The following is a 22,062-nucleotide window of genomic DNA, read 5'->3' as shown; positions in this document are numbered from 1 at the left end:
TAGCTGAGGTTTCACAGGCCTGATGATCCCCACATAATTCTTTAGTTATTGTAAGAACAAGCAATATTTACAATGAATTCTGTGACCTTGATCTTTGACTTTATGACCCCCCCCCCCCCCCCCCCCCACAAAAAACAAATAACAATAATTAATAATTAGACCATTTAGTAGAGACTAAAACCTTAGAAATTGGGTTAGTACTTGCTTTTTTATAAGTTTCTTGTCAATTTGAGAGTGCTCATAGCAAATCTGAATGATGCCACTCGCATAACCTTGAGCATTTTCCACAAATCAGTAAAAATCCAGTACGGCTTCCAAAATGTGCACTTTACCCATGGAAATCACAAAATTACCCACATATTAACTTTAAAATTCCTGTACCAGTAATTGTCTTGCAGGTGTCAAATAATCTCTGAAAACATGATTTTTTACAAAATATTTCTTTTCTTGAGAGTCAAAACAGCCACCATGGGCCCCTGTATACTCTTTCATGTCTAATACTAAGCTAAGTGAGCATTAAAATGCAAGTAATTGTGATCTATACATGGACTACTGTCTATACCATATATGTGATAAATACTGTATTTTTATATTTATATTGGCTGGCAGAGACCCCTTATATTACACAAGGAGACAAATAATTTGGACAACTTTTAGATAATCTTGACAATAAGTTTTTCTTCATTGTTATTAATTGTTAAATAATTATTTAATTTATTGTTATTTAATGTTTGTTTTGTTACATATAAGAAGAATTGTAAGAGAAATTACATTCATTTATTTAGTTATTTCCACTGTAAGGATATTTATAGCATAGAATGATCAAGAATGTTCCACTACAGCTTTGTTGGACACTAATCTTTGAATAATCTTTGTTATGCAGGCCTCTGCCTATTTAAAGGCCAAGGATTATTGTTATTTCTGAATAGGGAAAAGCAGACAATAGATTGCTACATAATAGCCAGCCTGCAGTGAAAAGAACAGTAGGATTAACTATGTTATTGACATGTTGATTTCAATGAGGTCATTCAAGAGTGTTCTAAATGTAGAATGCTCCAGAAAGAAGGAGAATATTCTTAATCAGTCAGACCGCAGGTCCCTATGCTAATGAGCAAAAAGGCCAGATTCATCCAAATCATCTCGTGGCTGAATCCTCCTCCTTGCAAAATCTAGTGATTCGTGAGATTTTCTTTCTCTAAGAATTTACCTGTTTTAACCTCAAGTTAAATGAAATATTATTGCACCATCAGATAGAGTAAAAGTTACTCTTTCATATTGGTCATTTATTTTGTATACAATATTTTGTTAAATAAGTAAATTTCTGGCCTGAAAATGTGCCTCAAAACTGAATTTTCTTCCTCTGTTTTCTTTTGCAAATTGTGCAAAACTTTTTATTTTGAGCCTCAATGATATTTATATCAACATAAAGCTGAACTTCTGTACTTTCTCACAATGCCACTCTTGATATGCAGTACCTTTTAATCGGGTCAAGATCACACTTTTCCCACCAAGGTACAAGACGAGATTTCTGAAATTTTGTACTTGCATGAAATCCAGAGTTCTGATTGGCTGGATAAGATTCACAGAACAACAGGCGCGGGGTATTTGAGGAGATTACCACATGGGAAGTGTGACCTTCCCACGAACCCAGGCACTGGAACCGTTGGAATTTGCCAGTGTGCGGTCTCTTTGACCAATCAGAGTGCAGTATTCTTGTTTTCAAGCTGCTTTATGTACTTGGCAAATGAAAAGTGTGATCTTGACCCGATTAAACCAATTCTTATTTTGAAACCTATATCATTTTAAAGCATACATATTCAGCTTTATCATGATATAAAAATCATTTGGGCTCAAACAAAAATAAAGTGTGAAAATAGCAGCTTTTGTCAGGTGAAAATATTTATTTTGTAGCATATTTGAGATCAAAATTTTAACCTATATTACAAAATCTATGAATAAATCCAAACACATGACCTGAAAGAATGATTCTTCTTCTTTACAATGGTACCAAATTCATGAAATTTGATGCATAATTAGAGCAGCAATGACCGAATGAAAAGAGGTGTTTTGGTCCGCATCAAGCTCATTAAATATGCAAAACATCTCAAGTCATGAATATCACTTGGATGAAAGAAGCCACTTTCTTGGGACCTGCAGTCTGACTGTAATATACAGTGCGTCCCACAAAAAACGAAACCGAGATTTATCGATGATTTATCATAACTTAATCACAAATACAATAGACAAATGACCTACCATTTTAAAGCTTAGAATCTCCTCTTTCATCTGGTATTACTTAGATAATTCCTCATTCATGCATGAGTGAGCAAAAACAATTTGAAGAAAGGATACCAAAAACTCATTTGGCGGGCCGTATCTGGGTTTTAAAAAGACAACCACATGACTAAAAAGTTCAATATCTGCTCTTTATACCTCAATTACAGAAAATGGTCAAGAAGTTCTGGTTATTTGAAATAAGGCTTGAATTTCAATAATTTCATAAAATGAAGAGGTTTTAGAGGCTAGCGTTCAAACTCTCTCGACATTCCGTTTTGTTGACGATCAGCCATGCATTAAGTCTTTTGTTACCGTGCGATAGCTTCTGTGGGAAGCCAGTGAAAACACGTTTATTTAATGAAATTATGGAAATACAAGCATTGTTTCGAGGGATCATAACTTTTTTACTTCTTGACCATTTTCTGTGATTAAGGTATCAAATAAAAGAGCAGATATTGAACTTTTCAGTCATGTGATTTTCTCTTTGAAATTCAGATACCCCCCGCCAAATGAGTTTTTGGTATCCTTTCTTCAAATTGTTTTTGCTCACTCATGCGTGAATGAGGAATTATCCAAGTAATATCAGATGAAAGAGGAGATTCTAAGCTTTACATTGGTAGGTCATTTGTCTATTTTATTTATGATTAAGTTATGATAAATCATTGCTAAATCTCGGTTTCGTTTTTTATGGGACGCACTGTAGAGAATACTAGAAGTCTCTAGAATAGTTGTAATTTGTATATAAGCTGCAGTTTCTTCAAGGACATCATCATATCAGATCACATCATCATATCAGATCACTTCATCATATCAGATCACTTCATCATATCAGATCAGAACTCAGAGTTTCACGCCAGACTTAGTGTCAGAGCAGAGTTTATTTCCACCTGGAATATTTATCTTCTGTGGAATTATTTGCACGTCATCAATGAACTGTTTGCAGTTATTTTGATAGAGGAATTCTCAGTTCTCATCGAGATCATCAACCTGTTTTAATGAACGCTTTTCAACCCATGGATTGCTGAAATTTGACTGTTAATCATCATCAACATCGTCTTCACGGACATTTCAACTCGTTACAGTGACTCTTGTTATTCATCGTCCTTCAACATCAGTTTCATTATCGCCATCATTGTGAACTTTAAGGAATTTTCACTAAGGAACTTGGATCTTTTCTGGATTATATACTGGACTATCATAACTGTGAACTATGACCCTGGATTGTTCTTCGGATACTTCAAGAGATTGATGTACAGTAAGATATTTTGTTTTAATTTTGTTTAAGTACATGATGTATTTCCTGTAATAAAAAAAAGGAAATCAAGTTTAAACTTTAAATCTCAATTTCTGATTGTTATTTGTTGCAGTATCGTAACAGTTTGTATCTCGTATATTAAATTTCTAACTTTAACAATTTTGTCTATCAAATTGAATAGGATGATGTTTTTCAAATTTTAACAGAATTTGTACTTATTCAAATCTTTTTCATAATTTTTAATTTCTTATTTAAAGGACAAATCCACCCCAACAAAAAGTTGATTTGAACAAATAGAGAAAAATCCAAGAAGCATAACACTGAAAATTTCATCAAAATCAAATGCAAAATAGGAAAGATATGACATTTCTAAGTTTTGCTAAATTTCACAAAACAGTTATATGCACACCCTGGTGGGTGTTTCATAGAGCTGTTAGTAAAGTTACGCACAACTTTACACACAACTGGAACATGTTCTTAGGTCATAAATCAATTACATAGGGATATCACACAGTACAAGAAAGGATCACCAGTCGTGCGTAAAGTCATTCGTATCTTATGAACAGCTTTATGAAACACCCACCAGGTCGATAAAGCAAATGAAGGGATTGATGATGTCACTCACTCACTATTTCTTATGTATTCTATTATATGAAATATGAAATATGTTAATTTTCTACTCATCAGAAGGGGAAATAAGTTTTCTTCCTTCATGAACATGGGGAATTACAATTATTCTAACAATTTATGGTTCAGTAAAACTGGTCCTTATTGTCAAATCTGTAAAAATGGAAATAATGTATAACTCGAACATTAAAAAACAGAAGAAATAGTGAGTGGGGGACATCATCATCTCTCTCATTTGCATGTTGCTGAGTTGTGCATATAACTGTTTTGTGAAAAATAAGCAAAACTTTCAAATGTCATAACTTTCTTATTTTACATCCGATTTTGATGAAATTTTCAATATTATTCTTGTTTGAATTTTCGCTATTGATTCAAATCAATATTTTCTGGCGTGGACTTGACCTTTAACAAGTGGAACGCCTCTGGCAGTCTCGCCTGCATTACGTGATTTGATATAGCAGCAGTGCTGACTGTTGAAAACGGCTACTGAATAATCATTCACAAAAGAAAACATTCATATGATAATGAAATAATAATCCATATTTTATTGTTCGAAATAGACATGAAATGAAATACTCCGAAAATTTGCTTTGCCCTATTGATCGTGGGTCTAGCAGCCGGTGTGTAGCGCCAGATCGACAAGGCTCTATCCCTTTAATCGTTGAACGCCAAACAAGGTAGCAACAACTCCCATCTTTTTATGGCTTTTGGTCTGACGCTGCCGGAGTTCTAACTCCCAACCTCCCGGTTGTGAGACATATGCTCTACCAAATGAGCCAACACACTGGTACACTCCTATGTCCATTGACCCAAAATGACCTTTGACCATAACCATGTGATCTAAGATGTGTGCAAAACAATCATTTATACTTGATTACCCTTGTGTCTTTGTTTCACAAACTAGATCCATAAACTTTCAAAGTTATGATGCCAATTCAACAAATTCCCCCAACATGGCCAAAGTTCATTGACCCTAAATGACCTTAGACCTTGGTCATGTGACCTGAAACTTGCACAGGATGTTCAGTGATACTTGATTACTCATATGTCCAAGTTTTAAGAACTAGCTCCTTCAAAATTTAAAGTTACGTTGGAAATTCAACAAATACCCCTAACATGCCCAAAGTTCATCGACACTAAATGACCTTTGACCTTGGTCATATGACCAGAAACTCGGGCGGAATGTTCAGTAATACTTCATTACCCTTATGTGTAAGTTTCATGAACTAGGTCCATTATACTTTACATATACTTTATAAGTTGACATTTCAAAAACTTAATCTTAGGTTAAGATTTTGATATTGATTCCCTCAACATGGTCTAAGTTCATTGACCCTAAATGACCTTTGACCTTGGTCATGTGACCTGAAACCAATACTTGATTAACCCTTATGTCCAAGTTCCATGAACTAGGTCCATATACTTTCCAAGTTATGTCATTTCAAAAACTAACCTTAGGTTAAGATTTGATGTTGACGCCGCCGCCGTCGGAAAAGCGGCGCCTACAGTCTCGCTCTGCTATGTAGGCAAGTCAATAAAAACTCACTTGAATTTTTTTTTAATGAAATACATGTATTGAATGCATCGCAGCCCGACAGCTAATAACGTCAACATGTCAGCTTATTTCACAAGCTACGCCTATATTGTATGCCAGTGCAGCCACTGAGTGCGGCAGAGCTTACAGGCAATCATCATCGCAACACAGGATGGTGCAAAACTGCATTAGAGCCAATACATACATACATGTATCATACTCAGGAACTGTCACTCACCAAATATCACCCCTGAAAATCTCTGTTTCGCTCTTCAAATTGCGGGATCCGTGCCATATTTCCAAAGCATGTGGTGGCTTAGTTCAGATTCAAGAAGTGGGGCTGCTAAAAAATATGCTAAATTGAAAAAATCTGTGATTTTGTACCGAGTTCACAAACTTTTTTTCTAACAAATTGAGGATGGTATCTTCAAAATGCAATAAAAATGTTGGGAGTCGCTCGGTACTTGGCAGTTTTACACAGTTGTAAGATCAATCCCAAAGCAGACAAAGAGTGGAATCGCTCGTTGCTCCTGTCTATTTTTAACACTTCATGCATGAGAGGTGACCCTTTGTGCTAAGATCAGATTCTTAATATTCTCTATTCTCATCAACTAATATGATCTTACCCTGAAGTGTGTCATGAAGATTTCTTGCATCAGTACATCACTTGCTTTGTGACAGATAAGGGCAGACTCTAAGGTTGCATCTAGAACCTGACATACATCATGATTGGTATGCCAACTCTTACAGGATGTCAGGATAATGAGCCAAAATTCAAGCATGGTATCAGTCAAACCATGAAGTGAGCCAGGCTTCTTGCTACCTTGTAGAAGCGTCTAAAGAATAACAGTAAAAATATTGAATTCAAAATGGTGGATTAAATATAGCCATGGATTTTTCTCAGATGAAATAAAAACTTTATCTCCATTTGAATCAGTGAGATAAAATCATCTTAACCCTACTTTAAGTATGCTATTTTGGACCGGGATATACCTTCATATCTCAGATGCTAATCACACAATTGCCGCAAAAATTTGCACACATGTAGAGCTGCGTGACACCTACAAGTCTGCATCAAAAAAATTTCCAAAAATTATTTGTACATATTTCTTAGTAATTAAAGGACAAGTCCACTCCAACTAAAAGTTGACTTGAATAAAAAGAGAAAAATCCAGCAAGCATAACACTAAAAATTTCATCAAAATCGGATGTAAAATAAGAAAGTTATGACATTTTGAAGTTTCGCTTAATTTCACAAAACAGTTATTTGCACATCCCGGTCGATATGCAAATGAGGGAACTGATGACATCACTCACTATTTCTTTTGTATTTCCTTACATGTATATGAAATACGAAATATTCTAATTTTCTCCTCATTGACCTGTGAAACAAAGTTTTATTTCTCCCTGAACATGTGGAATTACCATTATTTTACATTCTATGGTTCAGTCAAGTTGGTTCTTATTTTCAAATCCTTACAAATTGAAATATTGTCTAATTCAAACAATAAAAACAAAAGAAATAGTGAGTGAAGGACATCATCCATTCTCTCATTTGCATGTGACTCAATTGTGCATGTAACTATTTTGTGAAAAATAAGCGAAACTTCAAAATGTCATAACTTTCTTATTTTACATCCGATTTTGATGAAATTTTCAGCACTATGCTTGTTTGATTTTTCTCTATTGATTCAAATCAACATTTTTCTGGGGTGGACTTGACCTTTAAGTATGCATAGTGTATGAATTTTTCCTCATTCAACTCACTTTAAATAACTAGAAGAAAGCTAATAAAACGTAAAGCAAAAAAATATCAACTTTAACATTTTTTACAAAAATCTACAAATCAAAAAAGCTATATAGTTCATGCATTTTATTGCTTTTTGTGAAATTTATATGCAATTTCTGGATTTTTTACCTTTGTATTTCATTGTTCTTTTTTTTTTTTTGTTGGGCTATGTCTGTGACTCTTTTGGATCATAAATAGCATGATATAAATCCATTCAAACCAGCAAAGGTAAAAATAATCATACATTTATGATTTTGTAGTTAAAACACAATTTGCATTGATATGTTAGATGTCAATATCACAGAATTTCAAAGACCTATTAGTCAACAAAAGTCTTTAAATATTTGAATATTTAGCTTTCTCCTTAAAAAATGTTAAAGTATTTCTGTCAGTGATTATACTATTTTCCTTTATTTTCATTTCAAAATTTGGAGAAAATTCACCTAAAAATATTGCGGAAAATGATGATGCACAGTAGGCCTGGGAGTAAACATCCATTGATCGAATGGTTCGAAAATGGCTTGCCGCCGATCACTAATCGATTAGCAAAATTTACACTAATCAAATTTTTGGCAGATCCCGATTAGGCCTAGACAATTGGGATAACTCGATTACTCAAGTAATGGTAACAAAATGACAAGATAACAATGATAACAATTGTTTTTAAGTAATTGATACAGCTTTAGAAAATGATGTTACCGATATAATTTGTCAAAACTGAACTATGATTGTATCACATTCACAGTTAAAGGTCAAGTCCACCCCAGAAAAATGTTGATTTGAATCGAGAAAAATCAAACAAACATAACGCTACAAATTTCATCGAAATCGGATGTAAAATAAGAAAGTTATGACATTTTTAAGTTTCGCTTATTTTTCACAAAACAGTTCAATGCACAACTCAGCGATATGCAAATGAGAGAGTCGATGATGTCCATCACTATTTCTTTTGTTTTTCATTGTTTAAATAATACAATATTTCAATTTTTACAAATTTGACAATAAGGACCAACTTAACCTAACCATAAACTGTTAAAATAATGGTAATTCCACATGTTCTGGGAGAAATAAAACTTTGTTTCACTTGACAAGGAGAAAATTAGAATATTTCATATAATAAAATACAAAAGAAATAGTGAGTGGGTGACGTCATCAGTCTGCCAATTTGCATACCGACCAGGATGTGCATATAACTGTTTCGCGAATTTAAGCTAAACTTTAAATGTCATAACTTTGTTATTTTACATCCGAATTTGATGAAATTTTCAGTGTTTTGCTTGTTGGATTTTTCTCCTTTTTTTCAAATCAACTTTTGTTAAGGTAGACTTGTCCTTTAAACACCAACCTGAAAGAGGTCCGAATATTTTATTCCCACCTGGCCTTCCACGCCCTCCATACACAATGTATGTTGTATGCATAGGTGTATAATGGTTGCTCTATGGTTGCATGTATGTGTGCTTAAAACAGAAAGTACACACACACCCACAAGGAGCAGACTTGAGCCAATATGTGATTGGACATTCAATGGCCAATAAAACTTCTGGGAGACAAAGAAGAAGCTAGTGCATTCCCATTAAAGGTTGTGACTCCAGAAAAAAATTGACTCCTCCCCCATCTATGTGTGTGTGTGTGTGTGTGAGCATGGTGTGAGTGAGAGACAGAAAGATAGTAGTGGGAATTCTTTCATGTTTCAAAACAATGCAATCTCTTTTAGTCCCAGCCTCTCCCTCACTCACACAATCAAAATAACATTCCAACACGCACCACCACCTAATTCTAGATGTCGACTAGTCTTCCAAAACAGACCCAGTTACATGTATAGGTTCAAATGATCAGAAATTGTAATTCTGAGAGGTAATTCAAATGAAAAATATTTTGAAAAATATTTTTAACATCGTGGGCAGTACCACAGTTAAGGGTTGGGGCATGGTGTGGGCAATGGATGAAATTTTACAATAAGTAAAAAGCACCACATGCGCATCTGTCTCAAAGAATACTTCATGAATGAGTTGTTTACAGAGACATAAATTGGACCCAAGACTGTAGGCTGATTCATTCATATGCAGGGGTGTTGCACTTGGAGGGATGCATAATACAAGGATTGATTTTGATAGATTTTTCATTGGAACAATAAAGTGAAAGTTTTAATCTTATTTCATATAGTTTCTTTTGAAATAGAAATCAAAGAGAAGGGGGAATAAAAGGCTTACTATAATTTATAAGGAACAGATAGTACTCTACCCTAGATCAGATATTCAATAATTGAAAAACCCTATTCGGGAGGTCTTCACAAGTAGGTCAACTATTGGCTTAGAAGACGTGATTTCCGACGAACAATCGAATGATTCGATTGTTTTTTCAGGAACTAATCAAATGGTAAAATTGACATTCGTCCCAGGCCTAATGCACAGATACAATAGCCTCCACCTATTTTAAGTTCATATTATGATTTCTTCAAAATAGTAAAGGACAATTCCACCTCAACAGAAAGTTGATTTGAATAAAAAGAGAAAAATCCAACATGTATAACACTGAAAATTTCATCAAAATTGGATGTAAAATAAGAAAGTTATAAGCAAAATGCTGAAAATTTGATCAAAATCGGATAACAAATGATGAAGTTACTGAATTCTAAAAATTTGCATTATTCCGGTGAAACAGTTCTAGGCATGTCTTTATAAATATCCATTAGGTGGGCTGATGATGTCATATACCCACTTTTTCTTTTGTATTTTCTCATATAAAATTAGGTTTATTCAAAAATTTTCTACCAAGAACTAAAACAATGGATTGACAACTGATTAAGTGCATTAGTTATTTACTGCCGCAACTAATTTCATCATAATGGAGACACATCATTTACACATGTATGAAAAAATAAAACATTTATGATTTCATGTAATAACATAAGAAAAAGGAAAGTGGAGATGTGACATCATCAGCCCACCTAATGAATATTTATGACGATGTGCATATAACTGGTTTCACAAAATATTAATAAACTTTAAAATTCAATAACTTCGACATTTGTTATCCGGTTTTGATGAAATTTTCAGCACTTTGCTCTGTGAATTTTACTCTATTTATTTAGATATAAATATCTTCAGCCCGGACCATCCCTTTAATTTCACAAAAGAGTTATATGCACATCCTGGTTGGTATGCAAATGAGGAGACCGATGACGTCATCCACTCACTATTTCTTTTGCATTTTATTATATGAAATACTAATATTCTCATTTTCTCCTAATTGTCAAGTAAAACAACAACTAATTCCTCCCTGAACATGTGGAATTAGTATTTTTAATATTACATGTACAGTATATGGTTCAGTCAAGTTGGTCCTTTTACTGTTAAATGTGTAAAAAATGAAAATATTGTGTAATTCAAAAAAAAATAATAATAATAATGAGTGACAGGCATCATCGACTGTCTCATTTGCATGTCACTGAACTGTTTTGAGAAAAATAAAACAAACTTTAAAATGTCATAACTTACTTATTTTAAATCCGATTTCAATGAAATTTTCAGTGTAATGCTTGTTGGATTTTTCTCTATTTATTCAAATCAACATTTTTCTGGGGTGGACTTGAACTTTAATTAAACATGGGTGCAAGCACACCAGCTGCAGGGAAATGCATTAGATATGCAATGGATATGTCTATGCAGGCACTGTATCATATTTAGATATGAAAGATAAAAAAGTTACCCGGTACCTCAGATAAAATTTTGTGCTTAAAGGACAAGTCCACAACAACAAAAACTTGATTTGAATAAAATTCAACAAGCATAACACTGAAAATTTCATCAAAATCAGATGTAAAATAAGAAAGTTATGGCATTTTAAAGTTCACAAAACAGTTATATGCACATCTTGGTCGGTATGCAAATGAGGAACTGATGACATCACGCACTCACTATTTCTTTTGTATTTTATTATATGAAATATGAAATGTTTTTATTTTCTCGTCATTGTCATGTGAAATGAAGTTTCATTCCGCCCTGAACACGTGGAATTCCATTATTTTAACATTTTGTGCTTCAGGCAAGAAGGTTATAATCGTAAAATTCGTAAAAATTGAAATATTGTATAATTCAAACAATAAAAAAACAAAAGAAATAGTGAGTGAGTGACATCATCGACTCTCTCATTCGGATGTAACTGGCTCGTTCATATTGAACTATTGTGTTTAAAATAAGCGAAACTTTGAAATGTCATAACTTTCTTATTCTACATCCAATTTTGATGAAATTTTCAGCATTGTGATGTCTGATTTTTCTCTATTGATTCAAATCAACATTTTTCTGAGGTGGACTTGACCTTTAATCAGAGTGATAAAATGGATCTCAAAACACCGCCCCAATTTAGTTCATTCCAGAATGATTTACAAGATGTATCATACGTATATCATGGTCAAAAGCAGACAAATTTTAACCCTTATACTTGGGGGGGGGGGGGTCTTTATTTTTTTGTGATAAATCCGCCCCGCAAATAACCATGCCAATCGCTGACTTTTTGCTTTCAAGTTTGGAGCAACTTTCGAGGCAAAATTTGTGGCGTCCAGGTAAGGGGTTAGAAATTACATAACATTATATTAGTATGTCACACCAAAAAATACTCAAAAAATGTGATTTCATGTAACAGTCAATACCAAATGCACTTTCAGCTAAAACTCATAACTGGGTGATTATTCTTACTTTTGTAGTTAATTTAATCTGATGCTATCAATAGCCAAAATGAATTATGTCCAAAAAAAAATTAACAAAAGTTAAGAAATACATGTACATGAGGAATAAAAAAAAAAAGAAGCAAAATAAGACATCCATTTTGGTACATTTAGGGACAGTGAATTTCCGCAATCGCAATTCATGGAAACGGGCTTTTGAAACAGAAAGTGTCTTTTTAAACGGAAAATCATGGAAAACATAAAATGCACAGAATAACAAGCAGAAATTACTCTTAAATCTCAACAAAATACAAATATTAACTAGCCACAAAACACGATCTCACTTCCCTACAATCATGACAAACCACACATAGTGACTGCACTCGACTCCCATCACTCGATTGTACCCCTCGCCCCCCAGCCAGCCAGCTAAATCTAAAACATTCACATGCGCACATCGTTTGATTATAACCAACATACATAGAAGACAGCAACACGACCGTGTGTTGCTGCCCTCTATGTTCGGTGATGTAACAGCACGATCGTGGTATACTTACTCTCCAAATCCAAAATGGCAGATAGGCGAATATCGTTTACTGCTCAAAACGATGTCCAAAAGTCCCCAAATTATCAATAAAATTTGTTCAACTGTAAAATAATGCTAATAATGTGAAAGGTGAGGATGTATTCATGTTAAATGTGTTTGCCAAAATATTTTGTGTGCCCGTATAGATCCAGTTAGAACGGATTCTAATGCGTTGTTAGTACAGTGGCAGATAGAAATTTTGACCAGCGTGAGTATTGTGACATCACTACTCGATGCGTATTGATTTTCTATGTAAACGGAAGTTTGACTTGTACAAAAAGTCAATGGGGTTACGGAATTTCCATTTTTCAGACACAATGAAACGGTTGATGATACAGAATTTAAGATTTTCTGAAACGGAAAAGGCAATTTTTTAAACAGAAAATCACTGTCCCTGTACATTATTGTTAGGAACGTGATAAAGAATACAGAACAAAATTTTGCAACATGTCCTTGAAAGTTCTATAAAGGAACAGTAATAGAGCAGTACTTGACCAAAAACATACATTCAGTGATAAGACAGACTGAAGAAAAATTGTCACTGGTAAAAAGTCAATGGTGAAATTTACATGTTGGACAGTCAAGCACAAGATTTCAAGTGTACATGTATATTCATCCTATTCAATCTCATTCATGAAGTATTCTTTGAGACAGACACGCATGTGATGAATTTTACTTATTGAAAAATTTTGTCCATTGCCCACACCATGCCCCAACCCCCACCTGTGGTACTGCCCTAGATGTTAAAATATTTTGCAAAATGTATTTCATTTTTAAGTACTGTACCTGTCAAAATTACAATTTTCAACATTTGAAAATATAATTGGGTCTATTTTGGGAGACTATAGTCGACATCTGGAATTAAGTGATGGCGCACGTGTTGGAATGTTATTTTGATTGTGTAAGTGGGAGAGGGGCCGGGGCTAAAAGAGATTGCATTGTTTTTAAACATGAAAGAATTCTTGCTCCCACCGCTATCTTTTTTTTTTCTCTCTCTCTCACTCACACACACGCACCCACACACAGAGATGGGGAGCGGTCAATTTTCTTTTTCTGGAGTCACGACCTTTATGGGAACCACATGGCTTCTTCTTTGTCTCCCAAAAGTTTCATTGGCCATCGAATGTCCAATCACATATCTCCTCAAGTCAGCTCGTTGTGTGTGTGTGTGTGTACTTTCTGTTTTAAGCACACATACATGCAACCAGAGAGTTATATACATGTACACCTATGCATAAATCATACATTGTGTATCGAGGGCATGCAAGGCCGGGTGGGATTAAAATTTTTGGACCTCTTTCAGGTTTATGTTTAACTGTGAATGTGATACAAAATGTTCATTTTTGACAAATTATATTGGCAGCATCATTTTTTAAAACTGTATCAGTTATTAAAATACAATTTTCATCATTGTTATCTTGTAATTTTGCTACTATTACTTGAGTAATCGAGTTATTCCAAGTGTCTAATTGGGATTTTCCGAACATTCGATTAGTGTAAATTTTGCTAATTGGTTACCGATCGCGGCAAGCCATTTGAACCATTTGATCAATTGATGTTTACTCCCAGGCCTACTTAACATAATTAATTAAAACCTAATTGAAACCAATAACTGTTCTTGACATTTGATATACAGTATATCAAATCTAACACATTTATCAAACTCCTGATGATGACTGAGGCCATCAAAAGTTTGACTTTTAACTGTTCCAGATATTGACCAATAAGGCATTTATTCCTAAAACAATTATGAAAAAAAATTATTTCTTACTTTACTTTATTGAAGCCAAAACATGAATTTCTTTCATTTTCATATTTTAAATACATTTTTTTAAGGCATTACAACATGAAAATTATATATCAAGAGAAAACTGTTTTGTAATTTCTCTGTTCAAAAATACATGATAAAAATATACTTACTGCAATCATACTAGAAAAAAGGTGTGTACACTCCCTTTGGAAAGACAAGGAAAGTTTCTCAAGTATTCTGGAATACTGATGATCAGCAGTTAGAATGGCCTCTATCAAAGAGACAAACCTGAAAACAAAAAAAAATGGAAAACATTTTCCTTAAATATGAAAGAATTTTGAAATATCTACTGATATGCATTATTCTTTCAGAAATGTGATCAATTTGGTTCTGAACATAGTATATGCCCATCTTTTATACATGTATGTAATCAATGCAGATGAAAAATCACTTCTGAAACTGTAAAGATATATTATGACATAAACTACTCTTTCAGAGAACTGATCAATTCAATTCTAAAGTAAAGCTTGACAATTGTTTTACAAAAGAAAATTTTGAAAATTTAAATGTTATGAATTAATTTAGAGTGACTATTTCAAAAACTTATAAATTCGGTACCTACATACATAAACTTGACACTCTTAGATAAAAAACATATTCAATGACAACATTATTAAATTTTATTCTTTCATATACAACTCACTTGATGCTCTGAAGAAGATACTCTTGACAACCAGATGCAATGAAGGTTGGAACAATCTTTCCTATCAGAGGTATACACATCCTGTAACAACCAGCACTAATAAGGTTCTGGAGATACTCCAAGCCTTTAGTCAAGAATTCCTCAAGGCTGTCAAACAAGATATGGGAAAAATAGTTGTATGCAACCCTTGAAATAAAGTAATTCCTGAATTATTTTTTAGTAACTAAAGAGCAAAATGTAAAGAAAAAAACATATTGGATGTCTCCTGTATCCTTTTGAAGGAGATAAAACAGACTAACTCTGGTTGATCTGTATGATGTAATTTAATGGGGCTTGAAGATAAAAGTACAGCTAACATATCATAAGATGAAAATGTACTTTCATGTAAAATCACATCACCAAAAGAGTGTGTAATAAATGTACAGGTAGAGCAACAGAGCATTGTGGTCTAGTGGATTAGTCTCAGGACTTTGCAATGGATGGTCATGAGAGCAACAGAGCGTTGTGGTCTAGTGGATTAGTCTCAGGACTTTGCAATGGATGGTCATGAGAGCAACAGAGTGTAGTGGTCTAGTGGATTAGTCTCAGGACTTTGCAATGGATGGTCATGAGAGCAACAGAGTGTTGTGGTCTTGTGGATTAGTCTCAGGACTGTGCAATGGATGGTCATGAGAGCAACAGAGTGTTGTGGTCTAGTGGATTAGTCTCAGGACTGTGCAATGGATGGTCATGAGAGCAACAGAGTGTTGTGGTCTTGTGGATTAGTCTCAGGACTTTGCAATGGATGGTCATGAGAGCAACAGAGTGTTGTGGTCTAGTGGATTAGTCTCAGGACTTTGCAATGGATGGTCATGAGAGCAACAGAGCGTTGTGGTCTAGTGGATTAGTCTCAGGACTTCGCAATGGATGGTCATGAGAGCAACAGAGCGTTGTGGTCTAGTGGATTAGTCTCAAGACTTTGCAATAGATGGTCATGAGAGCAACAGAGAGTTGTGGTCTAGTTGATTAGTCTCAGGACTTTGCAATGGATGGTCATGAGAGCAACAGTGCATTGTGGTCTAGTGGATTAGTCTCAGGACTTTGCAATGGATGGTCATGAGAGCAACAGAGCGTTGTGGTCTAGTGGATTAGTCTCAGGATTTTGCAATGGATGGTCATGAGAGAAACAGTGTGTTGTGGTCTAGTGGATTAGTCTCAGGACTTTGCAATGGATGGTCATGAGAGCAACAGTGCGTTGTGGTCTAGTGGATTAGTCTCAGGACTTTGCAATGGATGGTCATGAGAGCAACAGTGCGTTGTGGTCTAGTGGATTAGTCTCAGGGCTTTGAAATGGATGGTCATGAGAGCAACAGTGCGTTGTGGTCTAGTGGATTAGTCTCAGGGCTTTGCAATGGATGGTCATGAGAGCAACAGAGTGTTGTGGTCTAGTGGATTAGTCTCAGGACTTTGCAATGGATGGTCATGAGAGCAACAGAGCGTTGTGGTCTAGTGGATTAGTCTCAGGACTTTGCAATGGAGAGCGTTGTGGTCTAGTGGATTAGTCTCAGGGCTTTGCAATGGATGGTCATGAGAGCAACAGAGAGTTGTGGTCTAGTGGATTAGTCTCAGGACTTTGCAATGGATGGTCATGAGAGCAACTGACATTGTGGTCTAGTGGATTAGTCTCAGGACTTTGCAATGGATGGTCATGAGAGCAACAGTGCTTTGTGGTCTAGTGGATTAGTCTCACGACTTTAAAATGGATAGTCATGGATATGCTAAACAACAGAGCGTTGAGGTCTTGTGGATTAGTCTCAAGAATTTGAAATGGATGAGCAATAGAGCTTTGAGGTCTTGTGGATTAGTCTCAGGACTTTGCAATGGATGGTCATGAGAGCAACAGAGGGTTGTGGTCTAGTGGATTAGTCTCAGGACTTTGCAATGGATGGTCATGAGAGCAACAGAGCGTTGTGGTCTTGTGGATTAGTCTCAGGACTTTGCAATGGATGTTCATGAGACCAACAGTGCATTGTGGTCTAGTTGATTAGTCTCAGGACTTTGCAATGGATGGTCATGAGAGCAACAGAGCGTTGTGGTCTAGTGGATTAGTCTCAGGGCTTTGAAATGGATGGTCATGAGAGCAACAGTGCGTTGAGGTCTAGTGGATTAGTCTCAGGACTTTGCAATGGATGGTCATGAGAGCAACTGACATTGTGGTCTAGTGGATTAGTCTCAGGACTTTAAAATGGATAGTCATGGATATGCTAAACAACAGAGCGTTGAGGTCTCGTGGATTAATCTCAAGAATTTGAAATGGATGAGCAATAGAGCTTTGAGGTCTTGTGGATTAGTCTCAGGACTTTGCAATGGATGGTCATGAGAGCAACAGAGGGTTGTGGTCTAGTGGATTAGTCTCAAGAATTTGAAATGGATGTTCATGAGAGCAACAGAGTGTTGTGGTCTAGTGGATTAGTCTCAGGATTTTGCAATGGATGTTCATGAGACCAACAGTGCGTTGTGGTCTAGTTGATTAGTCTCAGGACTTTGTAATGGATGGTCATGAGAGCAACAGAGCGTTGTGGTCTAGTGGATTAGTCTCAGGATTTTGCAATGGATGGTCATGAAAGCAACAGTGCATTGTGGTCTAGTGGATTAGTCTCAGGGCTTTGAAATGGATGGTCATGAGAGCAACAGTGCGTTGTGGTCTAGTGGATTAGTCTCAGGGCTTTGAAATGGATGGTCATGAGAGCAACAGTGCGTTGTGGTCTAGTGGATTAGTCTCAGGACTTTGCAATGGATGGTCATGAGAGCAACTGACATTGTGGTCTAGTGGATTAGTCTCAGGACTTTGCAATGGATGGTCATGAGAGCAACAGTGCTTTGTGGTCTAGTGGATTAGTCTCACGACTTTAAAATGGATAGTCATGGATATGCTAAGCAACAGAGCGTTGAGGTCTCGTGGATTAGTCTCAAGAATTTGAAATGGATGAGCAATAGAGTTTTGAGGTCTTGTGGATTAGTCTCAGGACTTTGCAATGGATGGTCATGAGAGCAACAGAGGGTTGTGGTCTAGTGGATTAGTCTCAGGACTTTGCAATGGATGGTCATGAGAGCAACAGAGCGTTGTGGTCTTGTGGATTAGTCTCAGGACTTTGCAATGGATGTTCATGAGACCAACAGTGCGTTGTGGTCTAGTTGATTAGTCTCAGGACTTTGCAATGGATGGTCATGAGAGCAACAGAGCGTTGTGGTCTTGTGGATTAGTCTCAGGACTTTGCAATGGATGTTCATGAGACCAACAGTGCGTTGTGGTCTAGTTGATTAGTCTCAGGACTTTGCAATGGATGGTCATGAGAGCAACAGAGCGTTGTGGTCTAGTGGATTAGTCTCAGGATTTTGCAATGGATGGTCATGAGAGCAACAGTGCGTTGTGGTCTAGTGGATTAGTCTCAGGGCTTTGAAATGGATGGTCATGAGAGCAACAGTGCGTTGTGGTCTAGTGGATTAGTCTCAGGACTTTGCAATGGATGGTCATGAGAGCAACTGACATTGTGGTCTAGTGGATTAGTCTCAGGACTTTGCAATGGATGGTCATGAGAGCAACAGTGCTTTGTGGTCTAGTGGATTAGTCTCACGACTCTAAAATGGATAGTCATGGATATGCTAAACAACAGAGCGTTGAGGTCTCGTGGATTAGTCTCAAGAATTTGAAATGGATGAGCAATAGAGCTTTGAGGTCTTGTGGATTAGTCTCAGGACTTTGCAATGGATGGTCATGAGAGCAACAGAGGGTTGTGGTCTAGTGGATTAGTCTCAGGACTTTGCAATGGATGGTCATGAGAGCAACAGAGCGTTGTGGTCTTGTGGATTAGTCTCAGGACTTTGCAATGGATGTTCATGAGACCAATAGTGCGTTGTGGTCTAGTTGATTAGTCTCAGGACTTTGCAATGGATGGTCATGAGAGCAACAGAGCGTTGTGGTCTAGTGGATTAGTCTCAGGATTTTGCAATGGATGGTCATGAGAGCAACAGTGCGTTGTGGTCTAGTGGATTAGTCTCAGGGCTTTGAAATCGATGGTCATGAGAGCAACAGAGGGTTGTGGTCTAGTGGATTAGTCTCAGGACTTTGCAATGGATGGTCATGAGAGCAACAGAGCATTGTGGTCTAGTGGATTAGTCTCAGGGCTTTGCAATGGATGGTCATGAGAGCAACAGAGTGTAGTGGTCTAGTGGATTAGTCTCAGGACTTTGCAATGGATGGTCATGAGAGCAACAGAGTGTTGTGGTCTTGTGGATTAGTCTCAGGACTTTGCAATGGATGGTCATGAGAGCAACAGAGCATTGTGGTCTAGTGGATTAGTCTCAGGGCTTTGCAATGGATGGTCATGAGAGCAACAGAGTGTAGTGGTCTAGTGGATTAGTCTCAGGACTTTGCAATGGATGGTCATGAGAGCAACAGAGTGTTGTGGTCTTGTGGATTAGTCTCAGGACTTTGCAATGGATGGTCATGAGAGCAACAGAGCATTGTGGTCTAGTGGATTAGTCTCAGGGCTTTGCAATGGATGGTCATGAGAGCAACAGAGTGTAGTGGTCTAGTGGATTAGTCTCAGGACTTTGCAATGGATGGTCATGAGAGCAACAGAGTGTTGTGGTCTTGTGGATTAGTCTCAGGACTTTGCAATAGATGGTCATGAGAGCAACAGAGGGTTGTGGTCTAGTTGATTAGTCTCAGGACTTCGCAATGGATGGTCATGAGAGCAACAGAGCATTGTGGTCTAGTGGATTAGTCTCAGGGCTTTGCAATGGATGGTCATGAGAGCAACAGAGTGTAGTGGTCTAGTGGATTAGTCTCAGGACTTTGCAATGGATGGTCATGAGAGCAACAGAGTGTTGTGGTCTTGTGGATTAGTCTCAGGACTTTGCAATAGATGGTCATGAGAGCAACAGAGCATTGTGGTCTAGTTGATTAGTCTCAGGACTTTGCAATGGATGGTCATGAGAGCAACAGAGTGTTGTGGTCTAGTGGATTAGTCTCAGGACTTTGCAATAGATGGTCATGAGAGCAACAGAGCATTGTGGTCTAGTTGATTAGTCTCAGGACTTTGCAATGGATGGTCATGAGAGCAACAGAGTGTTGTGGTCTTGTGGATTAGTCTCAGGACTTTGCAATAGATGGTCATGAGAGCAACAGAGCATTGTGGTCTAGTTGATTAGTCTCAGGACTTTGCAATGGATGGTCATGAGAGCAACAGAGTGTTGTGGTCTAGTGGATTAGTCTCAGGACTTTGCAATAGACGGTCATGAGAGCAACAGAGGGTTGTGGTCTAGTGGATTATTCAATTCAATTCAACTCAATTTATTCAAATTCCATTCAATAAAAACAAAAGATACAATATCAGAGAAATTCATAATCGGTAACAAAGCAATTAAACATACATAATACAAAATGAAATTTGGGAGACTGCAAAAGACCAAAAGGTCTTGACGAGGCAGACCACGAGTGCCATAATGGCAATACATACATTGGCATAGGTTAAAATGATGACATTAAACAAAATGTATGGATGTCCTAACCCCCTCCCCCCCAAAAAAAAATTGGGAACTGGAAACCAGTGTAACAATATATAAATGATCTAAATACACTTTAAGAAAATTTATGAGTCATATGATGATGTCTTTTTAGCTTACGTTTAAAAGAATAAAGAGAAGAACATTCTTTTATTTCATGAGGCAGTGAGAGCCAAAAATCGGGTCCTCTACATGTATGTCTAATGGATTTATAAGCAAGTACTGTTTTGGGATTACTCAGATGAAAACCTCTGGTATTGTGTTCATGAACCTGGGTATTGTGTATAAACACTGAATTAAAATTGCTTGAATAGTCTCCAGAATTCAAAATGGATGAGCGACAGAGCGTTGTGGTCTTGTGGATTAGTCTCAGGACTTTGCAATGGATGAGCAACAGATAGTTGTGGTCTTGTGGATTAGTCTTAGGACTTTGAAATGGACGGCCATGAGAGCAACAGAGTGTTGTGGTCTAGTGGATTAGTTGAGCGTTGTGGTCTAGTGGATTAGTCTCAGGACTTTGCAATGGATGGTCATGAGAGCAACAGAGCATTGTGGTCTAGTGGATTAGTCTCAGGACTTTGCAATGGATGGTCATGAGAGCAACAGAGCATTGTGGTCTAGTTGATTAGTCTCAGGACTTTGCAATGGATGGTCATGAGAGCAACAGTGCTTTGTGGTCTCAAGAATTTGAAATGGATGTTCATGAGAGCAACAGAGCGTTGTGGTCTAGTGGATTAGTCTCAGGGCTTTGAAATGGATGGTCATGAGAGCAACTGACATTGTGGTCTAGTGGATTAGTCTCAGGACTTTGCAATGGATGGTCATGAGAGCAATAGAGCGTTGTGGTCTAGTGGATTAGTCTCAAGAATTTGAAATGGATGTTCATGAGAGCAACAGAGTGTTGTGGTCTAGTGGATTAGTCTCAGGATTTTGAAATGGATGGTCATGGATATGAATCCCAACACATGGCTGCATTCAACCCAAGTGAGATAAATGGGTACCAGCAGAAAAAAAAAATTGTCAAAATGCTTTGAGCATCGGAATCGGTAGCCTAGCTTACTAGTGGTAGTAGTAGTTTGGTTACTTGATATTTATTGAATCAAGAAAAAAAAAAAAGAACAGTCTGAACATTGAAAAGTCCAGTGTACAATAATCATAAAAATAATAATAAAGAAAATACTACATCAAATCAATTACTTATTAAACATAAAAAATATACCTGTAAAATCTAAGAAAAATACACTTAAAGAATACAACAAGTATGTATAAACATCTATCAATTGTACATGTAATACCTAAATTCTTACATTAAATACTAAATGTTGGGG

The 22,062-nt window shown here is 36.4% G+C and overlaps 1 protein-coding gene across 1 annotated transcript in view; it reads right to left on the bottom strand.

Annotated features, from left to right (window-relative positions):
• The window catches only part of LOC129257996 (ectopic P granules protein 5 homolog), a 110,653-nt gene that overhangs the window by 24,953 nt on the left and 63,638 nt on the right, over positions 1 to 22,062 (bottom strand). The window contains exons 18-20 of the mRNA XM_064096120.1: positions 15,188 to 15,334; positions 14,655 to 14,772; positions 6,320 to 6,529 (exon numbers count right to left, since the gene is read on the bottom strand). Of these exons, the coding sequence (XP_063952190.1) occupies positions 6,320 to 6,529; positions 14,655 to 14,772; positions 15,188 to 15,334 (475 nt within the window). The remainder of the gene's footprint in view (positions 1 to 6,319; positions 6,530 to 14,654; positions 14,773 to 15,187; positions 15,335 to 22,062) is intronic.

This window comes from Lytechinus pictus, chromosome 3 (genome assembly GCF_037042905.1).
Source record: "Lytechinus pictus isolate F3 Inbred chromosome 3, Lp3.0, whole genome shotgun sequence".
NCBI lineage: Eukaryota > Metazoa > Echinodermata > Echinoidea > Temnopleuroida > Toxopneustidae > Lytechinus > Lytechinus pictus.
The sequence above is the reverse complement of the archived record's forward strand: the minus strand, read 5'-3'. Positions and strand labels throughout refer to the sequence as shown.